Consider the following 19,510-nt stretch of genomic DNA (forward strand, 5'->3'; position numbering starts at 1 on the left):
CGCCCCTAATAAAAACTGTCCAATAGGTGCCTCTGAAATGGCGACTTTAATTCGCAGGTGCATGCTTTAAGCCCATACGGTGCAAAGCTTAAGAACAAACGATATGTTCCTGACAATTTAATTCTAGTTCGGACACCATTTCTCTATGGCCTTATCACAAACATATATGGAAAATTGCTTCTTTTTTTTTTAGTGCGGGGAGAAGGATTTCCCACAAGGCTCTGTTGAATGCCTTTTTGGAGTTAGAGATTAAACAACACTACACGAACCTCTATTAGCCTATTCTGGCCATAGATATCTGCATTCCTCCTCCCCTTGTGTATAAAAAGCTAAATCCCTATTTTCTGCAGCCGTTCATAATTTACTCATTATTGTCTGAGATGTTTGTCCATTAGCTGTTTTTTTTTTCAACCATCAAGTTTCGTTTTTTCATTTCAATCGTCTGAGATTGTGACGTGTCTTTTAACAAGTTCTGAGCTGCTATGAGAGCACACTGCATCACCAAACTGTCTGCAGCAGAAACCAAAGAACTTGATGTTAAACATGTTCTGGCTCTTTGAATTTGAGCTTCTTTAGTTTGTGAGATGCAAGTTCAGAGCTAAATATAGGCGCGAATGAGGGGGTACAAAAGGACACACACACCCAACAAGGGTCATTTTCAGGACTGCTGGGGAAAATGTGAACTGAGGTATTCAGACCTGGGTGGATTTGGAATGCCGAGAGGCAATGTATGAGCCACTTTTCCAGTATCAACACTACCACATGGATACCAGTCTACAACACATTTTAAAGATAAACTGAAACAAATGTCAAAGGCTTCGATATTTGCACATTGTACCCCACTTATTAAAAAAAACAACACCAGATCATCTTTCAATCTATCCTCACAATAGCTAATCAGTGTTTAAAGTACATGGGGACAAAATACTATCCTTGGAATCCTTCATTTTTAACCATACTACAGAATAGTGGTCTGGCTCTTTTAGTTTCTTCCTACCCACAAAGGTAGAAATTAAAGAGATGCCGTTGTGTGCTAAATAATCTCTTAAACGTCATGCATTGTTTTCGACGTGTGTGCGCGCGCGCGAGATCCGAGTTCATAGCTCGATGATGTTCGAAAAACGGTGGAGTTATTGGAAGTTGAGGAAAGTCATTACTCGATTATGAAAGTGAAACACATTATTTTACAATAAATCAAACTAAACAGCAGGGACAGCACGTCCACTAAAACCTGAGCATAACACGATTAATGCTAGGAATTTAGCGTTTTTCTACTATTGGGCCGCTCTGCATGCCGGTCCTGTAGGTGGCGGAAGAGCAAGTTGTTTGCGAAGAAAACGAATAAAGACGAAGAAGAAAGACAGCGACGAAGTCAGTGATGACGTACCGGAATCAGAAAATACCGGAAGCTGTCTGTGTCCAAAATGGCGTACCAAACGCTTCAACAAGAATATTTACAGATACCTGTCGTTACCAGGGCTTACACCACCGCCTGTGTCCTCACAACGGCTGCAGTGGTAAGAAAAATACCGGCTGTAGTTGGTGTTGCTGATGCTTGTCTTGCTGTTGTCGTAGCAGTTTTCCTGATGCATTAACGCGCTATATCCGGCTCTAGCACAGTTTAGGGGTACGTGTCTCAGCCTGCTTATTGAGGTTATTCTTGTGCTGTTTATCAAAGTGACCGGACCCGCTTTAAAATGCCTCTGTCATTGTCATTGGCAACTTCTGCTCGTGCAATTGTTGTGTTCATAAAATGTTAGTTTCTATTTTCATTTTACAAGTGTTCTAATCTTATCTCAGCCAAGCAGAGATGCTTCACCTTTTACTAAAATGGATAAAAGAATAAAGTTTTAATACGTTTGTATCTCTAACACTTAGTTTCATCTTGTGTCTTTTGATAGCAATTAGAAATCATCACACCTTTTCAACTATATTTTAATCCAGATCTAATCCTAAGAAACTACCAGGTGAGTAATCTGTTATTTCTGTATTTGTACAGTGGTTTGGAAAGTTGTACTTTTGTGAGATTGTAGCCTTACACTACAATAAATGAGTGAGAGTGTCATGAATTCAACACAGTCCCCCAGAGTGATCCAGTTAAAATGGCACTTTTTATCCCCTTATCCTGTTTTCCAGCCCAGGTACAGGTAACTCACTGTACGTCACCAGTAAAGCTCAGATTGGTGCACTGGCCTTTTTCAACTTCCTCCCTCACCTCCAGACCTTTTTACCCATATTGTTCTATTTGTTCCACTTTACTGGAGACAGTTGTTTTTAACCACATGCTTGGCAGGTATTGTCACCTGTTGGAGCATAGCCAGACACAGGTGAGTCTTTCCAAATCAAGTCAATGAGTTTCCCACAGGTGTAATCCAGTTAACCCTTAAAATCATCTCAAAGACAATTGGGAGGGGTGTCAAAGCAAAGATGCTGAATACTTGAGTTACTTCAAATTTACATTTGCCCTTTTGAATTAATTAGAAATCTAAATTCTGGTGGTGGTAGCTTAGCCTGTTGGGAACTGGGCTGAGGAGCGGAAGGTTCTCAGTTCCAGCCCCAGAGCAGACCAAATGAGACGGTGTTCTGGTAATAGGGGAAGGTGCCGGAACCCCTTCAGAGCATTGCCCAGGTACCCTTGAGCAAGGTACTGAACCCACAAATGCTCACCTGCAATGAACTGGAGGCTCTTCCAGACAGGGGGATGAGCCCCCTCCCTGTGACCCTGACAGGGATAAAGTGGTTAAGAAGATGAGATTAATGAAATATTTTTATTATTTCAACCAAAAGAAAGAGCTGAAGACTTTCCAAATGCACCTTAGAACTCCTGGGGGCTTTTTGAAAACATGTATCCTAAAGAAATAGTCATTTTTCATGCAGTTGAGAACTGAAGTTTGGATTTTTGGGGGTGAGACTGCTTCGGATTTGTTGTTTTTGATGACATGTGAGGACGTGTTAAATGCTACACCTCCACCACCCACTATTGAACTGATGGTCATTGCACCAGGAGCTGGAGTCCTTCTGATGTGTGCATATTAAAATACAGGTCATTTCTTCGTTCTCTCTTGCAGGTATGGCGACTAATAACAAACTTCCTCTTTTTTGGTCCAGTTGGGTTCAATTTCCTGTTCAACATGATTTTCCTGTATCCTTGTCAGGTCTGAGTGAAAGGGTGGATAGAGGGATGAAATGGATCTTTGCTGTAATGATTTTGGATGCAACGTTTGTGTGTTGGTTTCCTCATCTTGGACCTTCAGGTACAGATACTGCCGGATGCTGGAGGAGGGTTCGTTCCGAGGACGAACAGCTGACTTTGTCTTCATGTTTCTTTTTGGGGGATTTCTGATGACTGTATCCTTCAAATCAATGGTTCCGATGGTAGAAAAGTTATATTCATCACCACTTTTAAATGTCTTATTATGCTTTGCTGCCATAAAATCTTACACAGAAAGGCCCCAGTGTGTGAGTTATCCCTCTTTCCAGTTGCACTACCAGTTTATATTTGTCCTGTTCTTAATGAGACTTCAGATATTTGGGATTTTTGTCAGCCTTGTGTTCTTGGGTCAAGCCTTCACAATCATGCTGGTGTATGTTTGGAGCAGGAGAAACCCCAATGTTCGGATGAATTTCTTCGGTCTGCTGAATTTCCAGGCCCCCTTCCTTCCCTGGGTGCTTATGGGCTTTTCCCTCCTTCTGGGCAACTCCATCATTGTGGATCTTTTGGGTACCAACCTATTGCTGCCTTTGTTTAATGCTTCAGTTCTCTGCATATGCTGACATGACTGTAACATTCTATTTTAAATTTTACTCCAGGAATCGTTGTTGGCCACGTATACTTCTTTCTAGAGGACGTGTTTCCCAATCAGCCAGGTGGAGGAAGGTGGTTAAAGACCCCATCTATTATGTAAGACGCATTTACTGCTTTTAACACCGCAGCAGATGAGCAGAGAAAATAAATTCAACCCAGCTTCAAGCACAGCTTCAGCTGGGTTTCAGCTGTGAGGAGAAGGCTGAGTTGCTTAAAGCTCAGAATGAGAACTAGGCTGAAGGATGGATGGTGTAATGACCTGATGACACAGCTGACAATGATAATGATGCTGATGGTTCCTCAACATCAACTGTCAGATGTGGAGCTGAGGCAGAGCTCTCGGGGGCCCAGGCTGGGCTGAAGGTCCAGCTTCCAACCAGACAGTAACTCAGTTAAGACAACAGGAGTGTGTGAGGGAAGTCTAAAGGGCTTGGAGTGGACCAGCCACTGTCCTGACCTGGCAATGTCTGTCCACCAACTGTCTCCATCCAATCTGATGGGCTGCAGAGGACCTGCAGAGAAGAAGGTCCAAAGCTGTAGTAGCGTAGCCCAGAAGGCTGGAGGCTGTGACTGCTGCTGAGAGCACTGACGGGCTTGAGCACTGACGGGCTTCAGCCCGGGGCCACAGCACTGGTGGGCCTCAGTCCCGGGCTACTTTTCACTTTTAGTCTGGTTTAATAAGTTAACTGGTGAGACCATTAGCATGTAGCCATGTAGCATAAATCAGGAATGTGTGAAAGCTTTCTTCTTTTGCCCTGCAGCTGTTTCTGCAGCTCGTCCTCCCCTGTGGGACAAAGCATTTGGAGTCTGTCCATAATCTTGAACTTGCCATACTGACAGTGGAGGAAAGTTCTCATATGTGATACTTGTGAAATGTTTCCTAGCTTGTTACCTACAAGGCTGTTAAATTGACAGGGTTAATGATCCTTATGGTGGGGACCAGCGCAGACATTCCCCTGTGAAATGATCCATTAGTGTTTGCTATTTGAGTGATGTCTCTGAGACGCCTTCATTGGTTGTCCCCCACAGAAAGATGCTGTTTGAGACTCCAGAGGAAGATGCCAACTACAACCCACTGCCAGAGGAGAGGCCCGGAGGCTTTCCCTGGGGGGAAGGCCAGCGCCTGGGGGGTTAAAGGTGTCCCAGGTCACATGCAGGGAGCACTAGAGGAAAAAGAAGTGGTCAAGACGGACATGTCTGGTTGGTTCTGGCTGATTTGGGCCAGACGGATGGATGTAAGCGCTTTGGATGGACTGTCAGTGGTTTTTGTGTCAGGGCTAAAATACTCATCAGAAGCAAATCCTGGGGCCGCTTTTTCTCCAAGACTCGACGACAGAACAGAACTTTCCAGATGGATTAAGTCATCAGTTGTCCTACTTGGGTCATTGTTGTGTTCTTCTCAAAAAAAAAAAAAAAAATACCAAAAAGAGGGGCAAAATGTGATAACAGCAAATGATTATTTAAAAACCACAAAATAAATGTTTTTTTGCTTGGGGGTACTTTGAAAACCATGTTTTTCTTTGTTTTCATGGCTGTTTCTTCTTTTAAAGTTGCTGTAAATAAACAGGTGTGTTTTTACTGTACATCTAACATCGAGTGAGCTTTGGGAGACTTGTGAACTTCTACCCTCTTTTTGATTTTTGAATGTGAAAAATGCTGTAAGAAATGGTAAACTCGGTGGGTTGACTCTTATGATGAGGTTGTTCCGAGAGTCGCACTACTGCTGTGAAGAACTTGAGAAGGTCAAACAGTCCTGAAGAGAAATGAGACATTTTGCAGACAACTGGACTCTGCAGTGATTTCTTGTCTTCCACCAGAAGGGGTCGGGAAAGACCCGATCGTGCTTCATAGGAACCTCCGATCAAACCCAAAGCTTAAAGCTAGCCTTTGGCTCACTCGCTTATTTGGTCCTCCAGTTTGAACCAGCCTAATAAACCCGGTTTGTTGTGGTATTCCCGGTTTCCCAACTTGAGCTGACTTCCTTCCAGGCGACCAGGAGCCCGAAGCAGCTCTGAGCCCCGAGCAGCTGCATCAGGATGCAGTTGGCCCTGAGTAAAACCTTCGGCCAGAAACCAGTCAAGTTCCAGCTGGAAGAAGATGGAGACTTCTACATGGTCGGCTCGGAGGTTTGTCCACTTCTCTTCACCGACTCTCCCCGCTGATGCCCCCCAAGGAGCCTGACTTGTCCGGCCTTTAGCTAGGCGATGCTAGCCCGTTAGCGAGCCGAGATCGGTCCATAAACAAAGAAAGTGGCGTTCGAATCTTTTCTCGGGAAGCGGTGCGCCTACAGAACCGGTTTGAATCAGCTAATTCTATCCTCCGGAACCGGACTGAGCTGCGTGGATAACTGAGGAGTTCCTCCAAACGGATCCAGACATGAAATATGCTGGAGCCGGTAATCTGCCTCAGTAACCAGGCAAACAAACCAAAAATTTTCCTCGGTGTTCTGCTGCTCCATGCCTGCACTCAAATGTGCAGTCTTTGCTTTAAATGCCTGTTTTTGTAAGCGCTTGTTGGGACATGAAGCGGCCTGAACCAGAACTAAGGAATTCTGGAGGAAAGCCTTCACCTGTGAAGGTTCCTGGACAACTAAGGTCCATTTCTGATAGGAAAACAACGATTCTGGATACATTTAATTGATTTTCTGAGATGGAGTAGGAAAAGAAGCGGTCTGGCCGTGTCAAAACTCACCTTCATACTGAAGACTGCACTTTCTTTTTATTCCTGCAATTTATTATTTTGCTCATTTTGGTTTGTAATTGTGCCTGGATAGATCTGGACTATCAGTGACATGTGCAAATGTTCAAAGATCTGCTGTGGTCTCACCTCCAGGTTGGGAACTACCTGCGTATGTTCAGAGGCTCTCTGTATAAAAGATATCCGTCTTTATGGAGGAGACTGGCGTCAGTGGAGGAGAGGAAGAAAATAGTAGCCTCATCACACGGTGAGTGCTGTCAGCCTGAAACAACCCCAAATCATCACATTCAATCAATCACATTCAATCAATCAGCCTTTCTGAGAGGAAGATGGATGGGTGGATGATTTCTTTATTGTCTTTGCACATGATATGATTACATTTTGTGGGAAGGATCCACCAAACACTGAATAAGATCAGTTTCCCAAAAAATAACTCATAGGTTTTGCTTGTAACTTTTTTGTAATTATAATTTTGAAGTATATTTTTCTACAGCAATATCAGGTACAACTGACTTGCCTGTATTAAGCAAAAATAAACATCGTATTCACTAAGATACTAAGTAAACTTTACTGGAATATATGAAGTTTAAACCTAAGATATATTTAAACAAATTATTCAGTGGACTTGTTTTCACCGACGGAAACATTGGTAACATCAAAATATGAACTAAATAAGTAAGAGTGGATTCATTTGTTCATGGTGTTGATCTCCACATCACCTGTATGGTTGTACATGAATTCCTTTATTACTGCCTCTGGGAGCCGAACCTAGAGTTGCAACCAGTGACGTAGAGGCACTAGACAAGCAGAGGACTTCAGCCCATAGACATAGAGGCACTAGACCAGCGGAGGACTTCAGCCCATAGACGTAGAGGCACTAGACCAGCGGAGGACTTCAGCCCATAGACATAGAGGCACTGGACCAGCGGAGGACTTCAGCCCATAGACGTAGAGGCACTAGACCAGCGGAGGACTTCAGCCCATAGACGTAGAGGCACTAGACCAGCGGAGGACTTCAGCCCATAGACATAGAGGCACTGGACCAGCGGAGGACTTCAGCCCATAGACGTAGAGGCACTAGACCAGCGGAGGACATCAGCCCATAGACGTAGAGGCATTAGACCAGCAGTGGAATTCAGCCCAAAGACATAGAGGCAATAGAACAGCGGAGGATTTTGGCCCATAGACATAGGGGAACTACATCTAGAAAGGACGTTTCCAATAGACCAACACTGTAAATGAGACGTCTCTTCAACTTGATCCAGGACACCTACAGCTCCAAACGTGGTCAATCGCTATTCTTTCTATTGCATATTTTTAAGTCAACATTTCAACGTAAAATTTGTCGGCACTCTGCACCAGTAAGAGCGCTGCGTGTTCAAGTGGTGTCTCAAGAGCAAGATGGTTTAAAGTGGAGGTGCGGAGGGATGGAAGCCAATGAAAGGGTCCCCCTACATGAGCCTGGTCCTGCTCAAGGTTTCTTCCTGTTAAAGGGGAGTTTTTCCTTGCCACTTTTGCTTGTTGGGGGTCAGGCCCTGGGATTCTGGAAAGCGCCTTGAAAGAATTCTGATTGTAACAGATGCTATATGAATAAAGATCGATCGATTGATTGAAATCATTTAACAATAATGATTAATTTAATATGTGGCACCCAGAAAAGTCTTTTATACACCAACATACTGTGATTTGGTGGGTTTGCATCATTCTCCCAGATTTTCCTCCTGATCGTGAAGACCACAGATATGATTGGAGACCTTTATTAATTTTCTTTATCAGAAATGTTATTTAAATGTATTTATTTTTATTCTTAATTACTTATATTTAGGTGTCCATTATGTGGGGAGTTTGTAATATGAGCTGCTTTCATGTCTTAATACAACAGGGTTTATATCAGCTGAAAAAGTTGATATAGTCTTTTTAATGAAAAACTGAACTTGTCCACTCTTCTTCAATATCTGTCATCCTCTTCCTGCCTACAAGTCTTAAACTGATAGAACCACCAGTTGCTTTTCTCTGCTACACTTTTTACTTTCTTGCTGATGAGGTTTCTCATTTGTACGGAGCGAAAACCAGTGTTTCTAGAAATCCGGCCTTCATTATTCTACACAGGGCTGTTATTTCTTTGATTTCCAGTCTTTAATCTCACAATGTGTATCACATACACACCACCTAAGATCTTTGCTGCCTTCTGTCCACCTAACAGAAGGATATATTAGATTAGAACGTAGAGGAGGTTCTCTTGGATCACTGAGTGCCACTCTCAGCAGGGGTTCATATGAATTTAAAAACTCACTTATTTAGCCCCCCACAAACACACGTAACGTTGCTCCTGTTTGTTTGTAGTCCTGATCCAGGTCAAATCTGGTTCCTCTGTCCTCATTTCCATGTTTCCTTGACACCAGAGTGTATTGTGCTCTTTTCACTCTGCTCGGTGGCTCAGTGGTGTCGGACTCCAGACCTCCAGACCGAACTCCAAATTCTGGTACAGCAAATATTCCACAAAAGGAAGATCGATGAGTCATATTCAGATCCCCATGTCTTCCCTAGCTGGGCCCCCCTTGGTCCATCATCTTAGTGTTCACCCCGATATGAAATGTTGCAGTTTCCTCATTACCTTGTTTTTGAGTTCCAAGATCTGTTATTCCACTTTTTCCACTCTCGTTTGTTTTATTTGTCTCTTCTCTAAATCTTTAAGTTGTGCAAAATGATCCGTCCTGAATTTCCTTCGTTCCTTTAGAATCAGATCCAGACTGGCTCTGCTAGCTTGTTAGAGTGTTGTTGGCTTCTGTGGCACTGCTATCAGGGACTAGCAGGTCATGTCCAGTTCCTTGTCTAACACACACTACACACACACACTACACAGACTTGAGACTGCTAATTAGAGTAACAATGTTTGTCCTGTTTGTTATCTTGCCGCTCGCCTGCAGCCACCAGCGTCACCCTGCTGAAAGCATCGGAATGTGAGGAGATCTTTGAGGGCAATGATGAAAAATACAAAGCGATTTCCATCAGCACAGAACCCCCAGCTTACCTCAGGTAATCCAAGGTTTCATTGTATCCAACATTCTAATTATTTCTCCTTTGGTTGATTGTTTTTCTCTGTCTTCCCGATTTAAGTGTGTGTGTTTACCAGCTGGTCTGCAGCAAATTGGTCACTGGTTTCCAGCGTAGTTCACAGCCATTAAACCTTAAAAATTTAAGGTGGCAGAAACTGCTTCACAAAACAAAGGAAGAAAGGGTGATGTGTACTTTTGCATTGGATTCCAAAAGGACACATTAAATAATTATCTGTTGGACCCCAATAAGACAAATACGATTCTGACCACTGACAAGTAAAGTGAATCCACCTGATGCCTCTGTCATCTACGGAGATGTTACTTTGACACGAAGCACCAAACTAGACACTTTTGCAGACCTGATTAATGCTGATGTGGACATGCAGAAGGTTAGTGATCAGTGATGGAGATGTTCTGACAGCTGCTGGAGTAGAAGATGTGACTGTTGTGGAGCAGGAAGGAGCAGAGTGTAGTCAGGTGAGACACCACTGAAGAGGATGAAGACTGGAAACAGTTGGTCCTGATGACACACCTGTGGAGGGACACAGGTGTCTTCAGGAGGCAGCTGAAGAGGTTCTGATGGAGTTGGTCAATAAGATCTGAAAGGACTCCTGAGGAGGGAGGGAAGACCTGCAGAGCTCTAGGAAAGAGTAGAAGAAGCGGAGGACAGATGGGCAGACTCGATATAAACTGAGGACAGACGATAACAGACTGGGGACAGAAGTGAACATTTGTGAGCAGCAGGATGGTTTCAAGATTACAGTTAAATGTTGTCAATGGAGACATACGGAGAAGGTCAGAGAGCTGCTGGGATTCTGTCCTGTAGGACAGTGGTGAGCTGTCCTGGAGGTGTGAGAGTGGAGGTTCAGGTGGAGGAAGGACCGCATCAGCTTGGATCTAGAGACGTGGAGGACTTAGAGTCCTGAGGTGTGACTTTTGAATTTATCACCACTATTTTATTTTTTCTTGAAAGAGAACAGAAAGCCAAGAGGAGCAGTCAATGGATCCCCACATTACCAAACAGTTCCCACCACTTAGATGCTGTGCCTTGTTCCACGACCATCAACCGCAACCGAATCGGCCGAGACAAGAAAAGGACTTTCCCATTGTGGTGAGACTCCTCTGTGCTGCTGTTACCCTCGAATCTATTACAGCGTGTTATTAACAATGGTCCATACCAGTGTTCCTGTGTGTGTGTGTGTGTGTGTGTGTGTGTGTGCGTGCGTGTGTGTGTGTGTGTGTGTGTGTGTGTGTGTGTGTAAAAAAAAAATTAGTGAAATGAAAAAAGATAAACAGACAGACAAAACCGACAGGAGTTTTGGGGCCGAACCAAATAGCAAAAGGAGCAATCTGTCTATTGAGATAACTCAACTTTAGAAACTTGTGTTCTGTCAACTGAGGATCCAGGAGGGAGGAAAATATTCTTAAGCACCGCCGACACATATCACACATATTCAAGATTAAAAATCAGTTGCCACATACACAGTCTTGTCAACTTTATCAGTTTGGGGCCAATAAACCACATTGAAATGAATGATGTGTTTATTTTGCTTTCTTTGTTTAAAGCAAAAACACATCTAATTTGTTTAAATGCATTTGTTTTTATTTACATCTTGGTGGTGTTTATGTTTTTGTGACAAGACAATAAAATTTTTTAAAGTTGAATCATCAGCTAACAAAATCGTCAGTAACTGACAATGGTCAGTAGCTAACAAATATCAGTAGCTAACAATTGTTAGTAGCTAACAAACGTTTGGTGCAGTTAAACGTCTTCGCAGTCAACAAGCCAGATAACAGAAATCATTGCAAATCATTGCAAACCATTTCAAAACGACGGCGACATCATTGATCCCATCTCTGAATTAAGACATTATGTTCGATCTTACCAATTACGTCAAATGCCAATTATTGGCTCATCTGATATCACCCACCAGACCAGTGGAAAGTCTAAAAGGGACTATCCTTCGAACCACCACCCTTGCAACTTTAATAAAACCCCCAATCTTCGGGCTGGAAAGGCCACATGTGTGTCAGCAGGCGCCACGATCGTGTGAACAGGTGGTAGTTTTGCTCTGGCACTTATTACCAGTACTAATGCTTGGAAATAAGGCTGAATCGGACCAGTACACACACTTGGTATCAGTACTCCCACATCCCAACATATTACAGTGGGACCTCTACTTACGAAACTAATGGGTTCCGGAAGGTGTTTAGTAACCTGAAAATTCCGTGAGTAGAGACGAGTTTTCCATGTAAATGCCCTAATCCATTCCAAGCCCCCAAAAATTCGGACATAATTTTTTTTATAAATCATAAAAATGCATCAAAACATGTAACAAATACATGTTACAAATAGATTACTGCACAACAAATGTAGGAATTCAGTGCAAGGCTTCTCCAGGAACAAAATTAACTTTATTACAGGCTAATCTTACATTAGCCGTCATTACTAGCAATGAACGTTAACACTTGTGGTAACACCACCATCTAATGGACAAACATTCAAACACCAACTGTAAATCCCGGTTATGGCCATATTCTTTGGCGAGATCAACCAAACGCATCCCTTTTTCATGCTTTTCTATTATTTCTTGCTTCGTTTGTATGGACAAAAAAAGCTCTCTTCTTCTTCTTTTTCACTTTGCTCCATCACTTTCCTGGGGTCCATAGCGAATAAAAGTTAAACGAAAACGACGCTGGGATACACACAAACCTGTACATATTGACGTCCCTCCTAGCCAATGGGATGACAGGAAGATGCTAGGCGATATCCAATGGCAGAGCAGCTACAAGCATGTTTACGTTCGCTAAACTCCGCGAGCTGCGAGTAGCAGCGGTAGCATATTTTTCATATCCTTACGTTTTCGTATCCTGAAATTTCTTTCGTAACAAGAGGAAATATTTTCCCGTTGAGACGTGTCGTAACCTGAAAATTCCGCATGTAGAGACATTTGTAAGTAGAGGTCCCACTGTATTAAGATCTGTATGGTCCACATGACATCTAAGTGTAATGACTCACAACTATGTAACAAAAGAATTCAGATCAAGGTGCTGGCAGTGTCTCCCGCTTTGACCACATGATGGTGGTCATGGAATCTACAAACCAACCAGTTTCCATGCTGAACCAGCTTTACTATCCAAAGGATGTTGCTGCGGGTTTGGGGGTTGTTGGGGCCCACATGTTCTTTGTCATGCTGGGAATTGCTCATGATAAGAACAGTGATATCCTGTGGGGGGTATTCTGCGACTACTGGATAGTCTTCATAGCCCCTTTCCAGTAAGAGCCTTCATTTCACTGGAGTCACCACCTAACTACGTGACCGTGAGCCACCCCAGAAGAGCAGAGGTGGAAGAATCAGTGGGATCTGTTGAATTATGAATTATGGGAAATGGAACTAGAGACTGACTTTTAAGAGACTGTTGCTCCAGCTATGGGATGCTGCAGCCAGCAGCTCCAGAATTGAGGTTCAGCCACAGTATAGCCACATTTATCAAAGTGCTTCATAGTTCAACCCATTTTTGTAATAAATGCTATTTACTCACAAATAACCTGCACTGATGATGGCCTTTGTTTGCATAGTTTTGATGATCACGACCCTGCAGTGATCCATGAGAATGCTGCACAGTTGGAGGCGCTAGTGCCCATTCGTCTAGACATGGAGATCGATGGCCAGAAACTGCGAGATACCTTCACCTGGAATATGAACGGTAAATATAAGATGACATCATCAACCGCAACACTAAAACACGTTGAGCCTCACAAAGTCTAACAGTTGTGAGGAGAAGCGGTATCGCTGAACTTGAGCCGATGAAGCGTGCGCTTCCACTGGCTGTGAATGTGCCGTGTCACGGCGCCGCCATCTGAAGCAATAATGCAGAGCTTCCGCATCCAGTGGGATTCCAGCATAAAGGTCATCAACATTAGGACTCCTCTGTATGGACAGGTCACCCTGGAAAAAGAGGTCTGGATTCCAATGTTGGTTTTTGATCTGGTTCAATAAAGGTTCATCGATAAGTAGAGATCCTCCAAACTCTTTAGCAGATCAACTATTCCACCTCTGCCATGGAAATGCTTCATGCTGTGGAGCGAGCTGCACCATGGGCCCAAGCCTAGTGTGGCCATAGTAGTGAGATGTGTAATAGACCTGTGTGGAGAGGTGGGCGGGGCCAATGTGTTTGATCTTCTTTATCTTTCCTCCTCCTCATCAAGCAGACTAGTTATGCCGATTCTTGTGTAGTTTTTCTGCTTCTCTCCCCCCCCCCCTTCTGTATTCATTTACATGACCTCCGGCCCCGCTGACCCGCTGTGCCCGTCCTCTCCTCTCCTCTCCTCTCCTCTCCTCTCCTCTCCTCTCTCTCTACCCAGCCCCCCCATCAGCAGGAGGGTCCCTCTACATGAGCCTGGTCCTGCTCAAGGTTTCTTCCTGTTAAAGGGGAGTTTTTCCTTGCCACTTTTGCTTGTTGGGGGTCAGGCCCTGGGATTCTGGAAAGCGCCTTGAAATAATTTTGATTGTAAAAGACGCTAAATAAAAAAAGATTGATTTGATTTGATCTGGGTTTTGTTGGAAGAGTGTGTGTAAATGCAGGACATGCATGAGCTGGTCTTCCAGTGCAGGTGAGACTAAACGCCTGGATCACTTGTGGAGGGATCACAGCTCATCTTCACAGCAGCAATCACTGACCTGCTAGATGCATTCTTGTCTTCTACAGTGAATTTGGAAAGAGGGCTAGTCAGCAGCAATTCTCTGAGGGACATGTTCTCAGAAGCTCTTGTCATGATCCACCTGTAAAGACAACAGGAAATGTTGGTTTACACTCACAACCTAAAGTGCTGTGTTTCCTGGAACTTCCCTTTCTCAGAGAAACTGATGACCCCGGAGATGTTTGCAGAGATTTTATGTGATGACCTGGACCTGAGTCCTCTGGCTTTTGTCCCCGCTATCGCCTCGGCTATTCGTCAACAGATTGAGTCGTATCCCATGGACACCATACTGGAAGAGCAGACGGACCAGAGGGTTATTATCAAGGTAGGAGCATCTCCACACCTCCATACTTGTTGCGAGATCACATTTCATTGTCTTGAATTTTGTTAATTAGATCGAAAACAAATACAAAAACAAGAACTGTCTTATTTCCTAGCTAAACATCCATGTGGGAAACATCTCGCTCATGGACCAGTTCGAATGGGACATGTCAGAGAGGGAGAATTCCCCAGAGTCATTTGCACTCAAGCTGTGTTCTGAGCTGGGTTTGGGGGGAGAATTTGTCACCACCATCGCCTACAGCATCCGGGGACAGCTCAGCTGGCACCAGAGGACCTATGCCTTCAGGTAAGGCTCTTGAAAGTCCACCTGTGAGCACATTTGATCAAAGCACAGGAGAGATTCTCTGTAGATGAGAAGATTAGATTGGAAGGAAGACCAGCGGTACACACAGAGTCTCACAGCTCTGGACACCACAGAGACAGTTCTCTCTGGCCGCGAAAGCGAATCTTCCCTCGGTTTCACTGTGCTGAAGACCTAATGCGCTGTTGATGTTCTTCATGCTGAACATCTGCGCACACATGTGCTGATGCCCAACAATCAGTGCAAGTTCTGCCTTCAAAGGTCCATCGGTCCCAGTTGCATCTCCTCAGGCGCTGCCTCTTCTTTCTGGGTCTTGTGACGTGTGACAGCAGCTGAAGCGACGTGTGTGAAATTCTACTGTGTGCATGGATGCAAAATAAAAGACATGACGTAAGATACGCAAGCAGGATATGATTGGTTAAGTTTTGGTCAGTGCTGTCCAACGTGCTTGGATCATCCAGCCTTGAGGGACGCTGGTAAGACCGTGGTGAGGGGGAATCCTGGATGCTGAGACGTGTAAACGTGCTGTCAGCTCATCCAGACACATCTGTTCACACCACAGATGTGACCTTAGCTAAACACTCAGGTGTGTGTTTCTGGCTGGCTGGACTCACCTCTGTCCACCTCTGTCTGTTTTCAGCGAGAACCCTCTGCCCACAGTCGAGATCGCCATTCGCAACACTGGAGATGCCGATCAATGGTGCCCCCTACTGGAGACCCTCACTGATGCTGAGATGGAGAAAAAGATTCGAGACCAAGATAGAAACACGAGGTGAGAATGATGCAGTGTTTCTGTTTTTTTTGCTTTCATTGAAAGAGCATATTTGTGGGGATAATTGTTAGTTTCACGTTTTTCTTTCTTTTTCAGCTATAATTTGTACCCTGTACTCCGTCTAACCAGCTTTTCTGTCATTTTAAAAACAGAAAATGTTAAAACCGTACAAATGTTGCCTATTTCAGAGGAGTGTTGTTGTAGACTCAGTGTGCTGACGGAACCTCCAAAGTAAAGCGTCTTCATGATGTGATCTTTTCTTCCAGACGTATGAGACGACTGGCCAACACGGCTCCATCCTGGTGACAGACGTGTCCCCGACAGACTGAGTTCACCCACCTCCAGGTATGGAGTGAAGAACATCTGGATGATAACCTCGTGTCCTGTGGTTCTAGCTGAGACTCCAAGCATCACATCACCATTCCTCTGCTTATGATCTGCTCAACCTGGCTGACATCATTCCACATACTTTTACTATCAAAGGTTGCTTTTCCATACCTGCTGTAGTATGAACCCAGTATAGATCCATCCACTCTGACTGGCCAGTCTGTTCCACTCTGACCAGTCTACTTTGCTGGGGAAGGGTGGAGCTGGGGTGAGGAAGCTTCTTCCACACGCAAACGTGAACACTCTATGCAACAGCATCCTACTTAAACATGAGCAATAGCTTGAGTTAGTTTTCTGGACCATCACCTTGAGGGATTCTGTAGCATTTTCAGGTGATCTTTCCTTTTTTTCTGGCCGTTTGCTGTGGGAAACATCTCAACTCCAATGAACCAGATGTTTATGTTACTTGTCCTAATTATGGCTATACCTGCTATTTATACCACGGGTTCTCAGAAAACATCACACTATGTACAATTTTCATTCATATTTTAGTACTTAACTGCTAAGATATATGTCAACTACACGTTTATGTCATTTCTTTTTTAATGAGTATAAATCAGCGCATGCTAATTCCTGCTGCTGGCATGTTTGAACTCAGTGGAAAGACCTAAAAATGGATGGGAGTGATTTCGTGTGATTTCTGTTTCTACGTCTACAACTCAACTGTTGTGCTGTAACCAGTTAGGTCTTGATGGAATAAAGCAAGATTATGTCACATCAAGAGCTGGAAAATGTTTTGTGGGCTGCTTGTACATTTCTTCAAACGACAGCAATAGAACAAGAGCACAGCTTTTCTAAAAGCATGACTTTATAGCCAAGAGCAAAAACAAAGTAAAAACTTCAACAATTCTGACACTTTCTAAAAACCATTTTAAATCCTGTAGTGTGCCACGTTGATTACAGCATGTCTAAGGGACGGATGTGTCCACTGCTTCTGGAGGTTTGCTCCATCCCCACGGACTGGAGCTTATCTACCGATGCCATTCAGTAATGGAAAAATAAGCTACCAAAGTCAATGAGGTCTGTGAACTAATGTATTTAAATTTGATTTTGAGGAATGTTTATTTATAACCTGTTGCTTCATCTTCTACAATCTTTTGTTAATGTGAATAAAGGAAGTGTAGAACTGTTGATGTGCATGTTTTGGATTCTAATTAAACTGATGCATGAAGTATTAATGATGGAACATTAAGGTTTTCTGCAGCCATGAAACCTGAAATGTAAATTTCCTTACATGAATCATTCTTTGGCGTAAAGATATTATAATATTTTAGTTCAATTCCAACACTTGTTACAGACGCAGGGAAACATTTGCTCTTTTGATATTTGTATCTACACAATAAGCACATGATGAATAAAATGCTATGGTTTTTAAAAAAAGGAGTGACTAATTATGGATGGTGTAACAAACACACACAAATATATACTGTACACATATATAATTCACACTGAATGGGCCAAAACAGTCCACTCTGGTGGAATAGCAGCATGTAGATGTGCAGCCTAGGGGGCAGGAGATCTTGGGTACACTTGGCTTGGCCTGCCAGAGCCGGCAGTCCTGGCAGCTAGGCTGGTGCCTCCGTATTGCCTCCTGGCCATGGAGGACCCAATACTGGTGTCTGATCTCAGCCAGCAACTGCTCCGGTCCAGGGTGGTGGAGCCTCTGGTCAAAATTCTGGATCAGCAGTATGGTGATCTGGTCAAGGATGTTGGGATGGGTTATCCTGCAGAGGATCTGTCTGGTTGTGATATTTCCATCATTGTTTAGAGTTTAAAATGGTACATTTCTTGTTGAAGTTTTCAGAGCTTGAGACAATGGAGTGATTTCAATGCTGGTGCTGCTGGCCTCCAGCGCTGCATTTGACATAGCTGATCCCAGATAGCATATAGATGTGGCTACTTTGGGCAACAATCTGGTGTTCTTGCCCAGACAAAACAGATGTGAACCTAAACTGGGCCTTGTATTAACTGCTACATTTAGCAAGAATATCACAAAAAGAATATATCCCATTTCTGGCAAATATGTGGCAGAGTAGACAATGGTCATTCTGGAAATGAACAAGACTGGTCCACAAAGGATTCGGCAAATGTGACCCACCTACAGTATGTTGAAACATATTTGGGCAAGTTATGGCTGAAATATGGCAAGTTAGCATGGACTATTCTGAATGTGAGCCTAAAGTGGACCACATATAGCATGGTTACAATGTGATGTGTCAAAACAGGATGAGTTGAGTAGATATTCCTCTTTTGGTCCCATGATTTGCAAATTGTCAACACTGGCAGGAACAACCTGCAATGTTGCTCCAGCCAGGATGTCCCATATCCATTGACTGAGGTAATGTGTGAGGAGCATGGTGAGGACAGCTGGGAAATCACTGGGAGCTCCCTGTCTGCTATGCAGGACATTGCCCCTCAGCGCTGTGTGTCCTGGGCCAGAAACAACATCAAGGATGCCTCATACCCCTAACATGGACTCTTTTAACTGCTGCCCTCTGATAAAGGCTATCTGGTGCAAAAACACCAAGTCCTGGAATAGTTTTTCCCTCAGGACTCTTAAATCTACAGTGAAAGAGATTAACCCTTAAAGATTGAAAGAAAATCTATATTTTTTGGCTCAGTGTGTTCTGATATCTGCACCAACCTTGAAATTAAGTTGAGGAGATCAACATAGAACAAAAGAAAAGGGTAAGGTGATAAAGATGGCTGGAGGCATGGCAGTAGTAAGAAATTGATACTAGACTACCTGATTAAGTAACTAAGTCAGGCACTAGTTCTTTTACATTTAGATTACAGTACAGTCGTCTGGTCCCATACAACACAAAGTAATTTAAGTAAACTCAAAGGATCTTAAAATAAAGCAGCTGCTATAGCTCTGAATTGTCCATATAGAATAAGTGGCACTGTCACAGTCTGCCACACTTGCTCTTTCCCAGCCCTTTAAGCCCCCGACCCACCGCTCACTCTTTGCCAGACTACTAATCTTGCCCGATTAATTCTTTTCTGAGGATTATGACCCTGGGGGATTATCTTCCGGAGTTTTTAACGCTGTATTCTTTGGTGATCTGAAAGTGTTTCTTAATAAAATAGAATCACAATCACTAAACGCTCCTCTGCTGTTTGTGTGCTGCACCTGGTTCCTGTTCGCACTCCTGACATGCACATCCATGAATACTGAACGTCTCTGGTTAAAGTAAGTTACATGACTCACCCGTGTACTTCATTAAAAATATTATTACAAATGCAATGCCACTAGTACTCCATGACAAATTAAAATTATTTTCTGATGAACATCAGTACTGAGCAGGCATCAGAGGGTAGATTTCAGCTGTACAGAATGGGGGCATGGAGTCTATTACCAAGGTTTCAATTTCAAATTGTCTTAGGATAACCTAAGGAGGAGAAGTTGTTTTCACAAAATGCTTTAAATATATTTATTTACATATGG

The 19,510-nt window shown here is 43.5% G+C and overlaps 2 protein-coding genes across 2 annotated transcripts; both read left to right on the forward strand.

The window, feature by feature from the left end:
• Window positions 1–1,356: 1,356 nt before the first annotated feature.
• Window positions 1,357–5,394, forward strand: derl2 (derlin 2). The gene is made up of 7 exons (XM_003965110.3): window positions 1,357–1,517; window positions 1,902–1,967; window positions 3,069–3,142; window positions 3,255–3,348; window positions 3,526–3,721; window positions 3,811–3,901; window positions 4,835–5,394. The coding sequence occupies exons 1-7, from the start codon at window positions 1,425–1,427 to the stop codon at window positions 4,938–4,940; spliced, it is 720 nt and encodes a 239-aa protein (XP_003965159.1). The 5' UTR covers window positions 1,357–1,424; the 3' UTR covers window positions 4,941–5,394.
• A 669-nt stretch (window positions 5,395–6,063) lies between these two features.
• Window positions 6,064–17,193, forward strand: LOC101070741 (SWI/SNF-related matrix-associated actin-dependent regulator of chromatin subfamily B member 1-like). Its single transcript, XM_029837574.1, has 9 exons — window positions 6,064–6,200; window positions 6,638–6,749; window positions 9,430–9,538; window positions 10,532–10,669; window positions 13,139–13,266; window positions 14,419–14,585; window positions 14,698–14,888; window positions 15,544–15,675; window positions 15,942–17,193. Exons 1-9 carry the CDS (start codon window positions 6,189–6,191, stop codon window positions 15,979–15,981), a joined length of 1,029 nt encoding a protein of 342 aa, XP_029693434.1. The 5' UTR covers window positions 6,064–6,188; the 3' UTR covers window positions 15,982–17,193.
• Window positions 17,194–19,510: the final 2,317 nt, after the last annotated feature.

Source organism: Takifugu rubripes, chromosome 6 (genome assembly GCF_901000725.2).
Source record: "Takifugu rubripes chromosome 6, fTakRub1.2, whole genome shotgun sequence".
In the NCBI taxonomy this organism is placed as follows: Eukaryota; Metazoa; Chordata; class Actinopteri; order Tetraodontiformes; family Tetraodontidae; genus Takifugu; species Takifugu rubripes.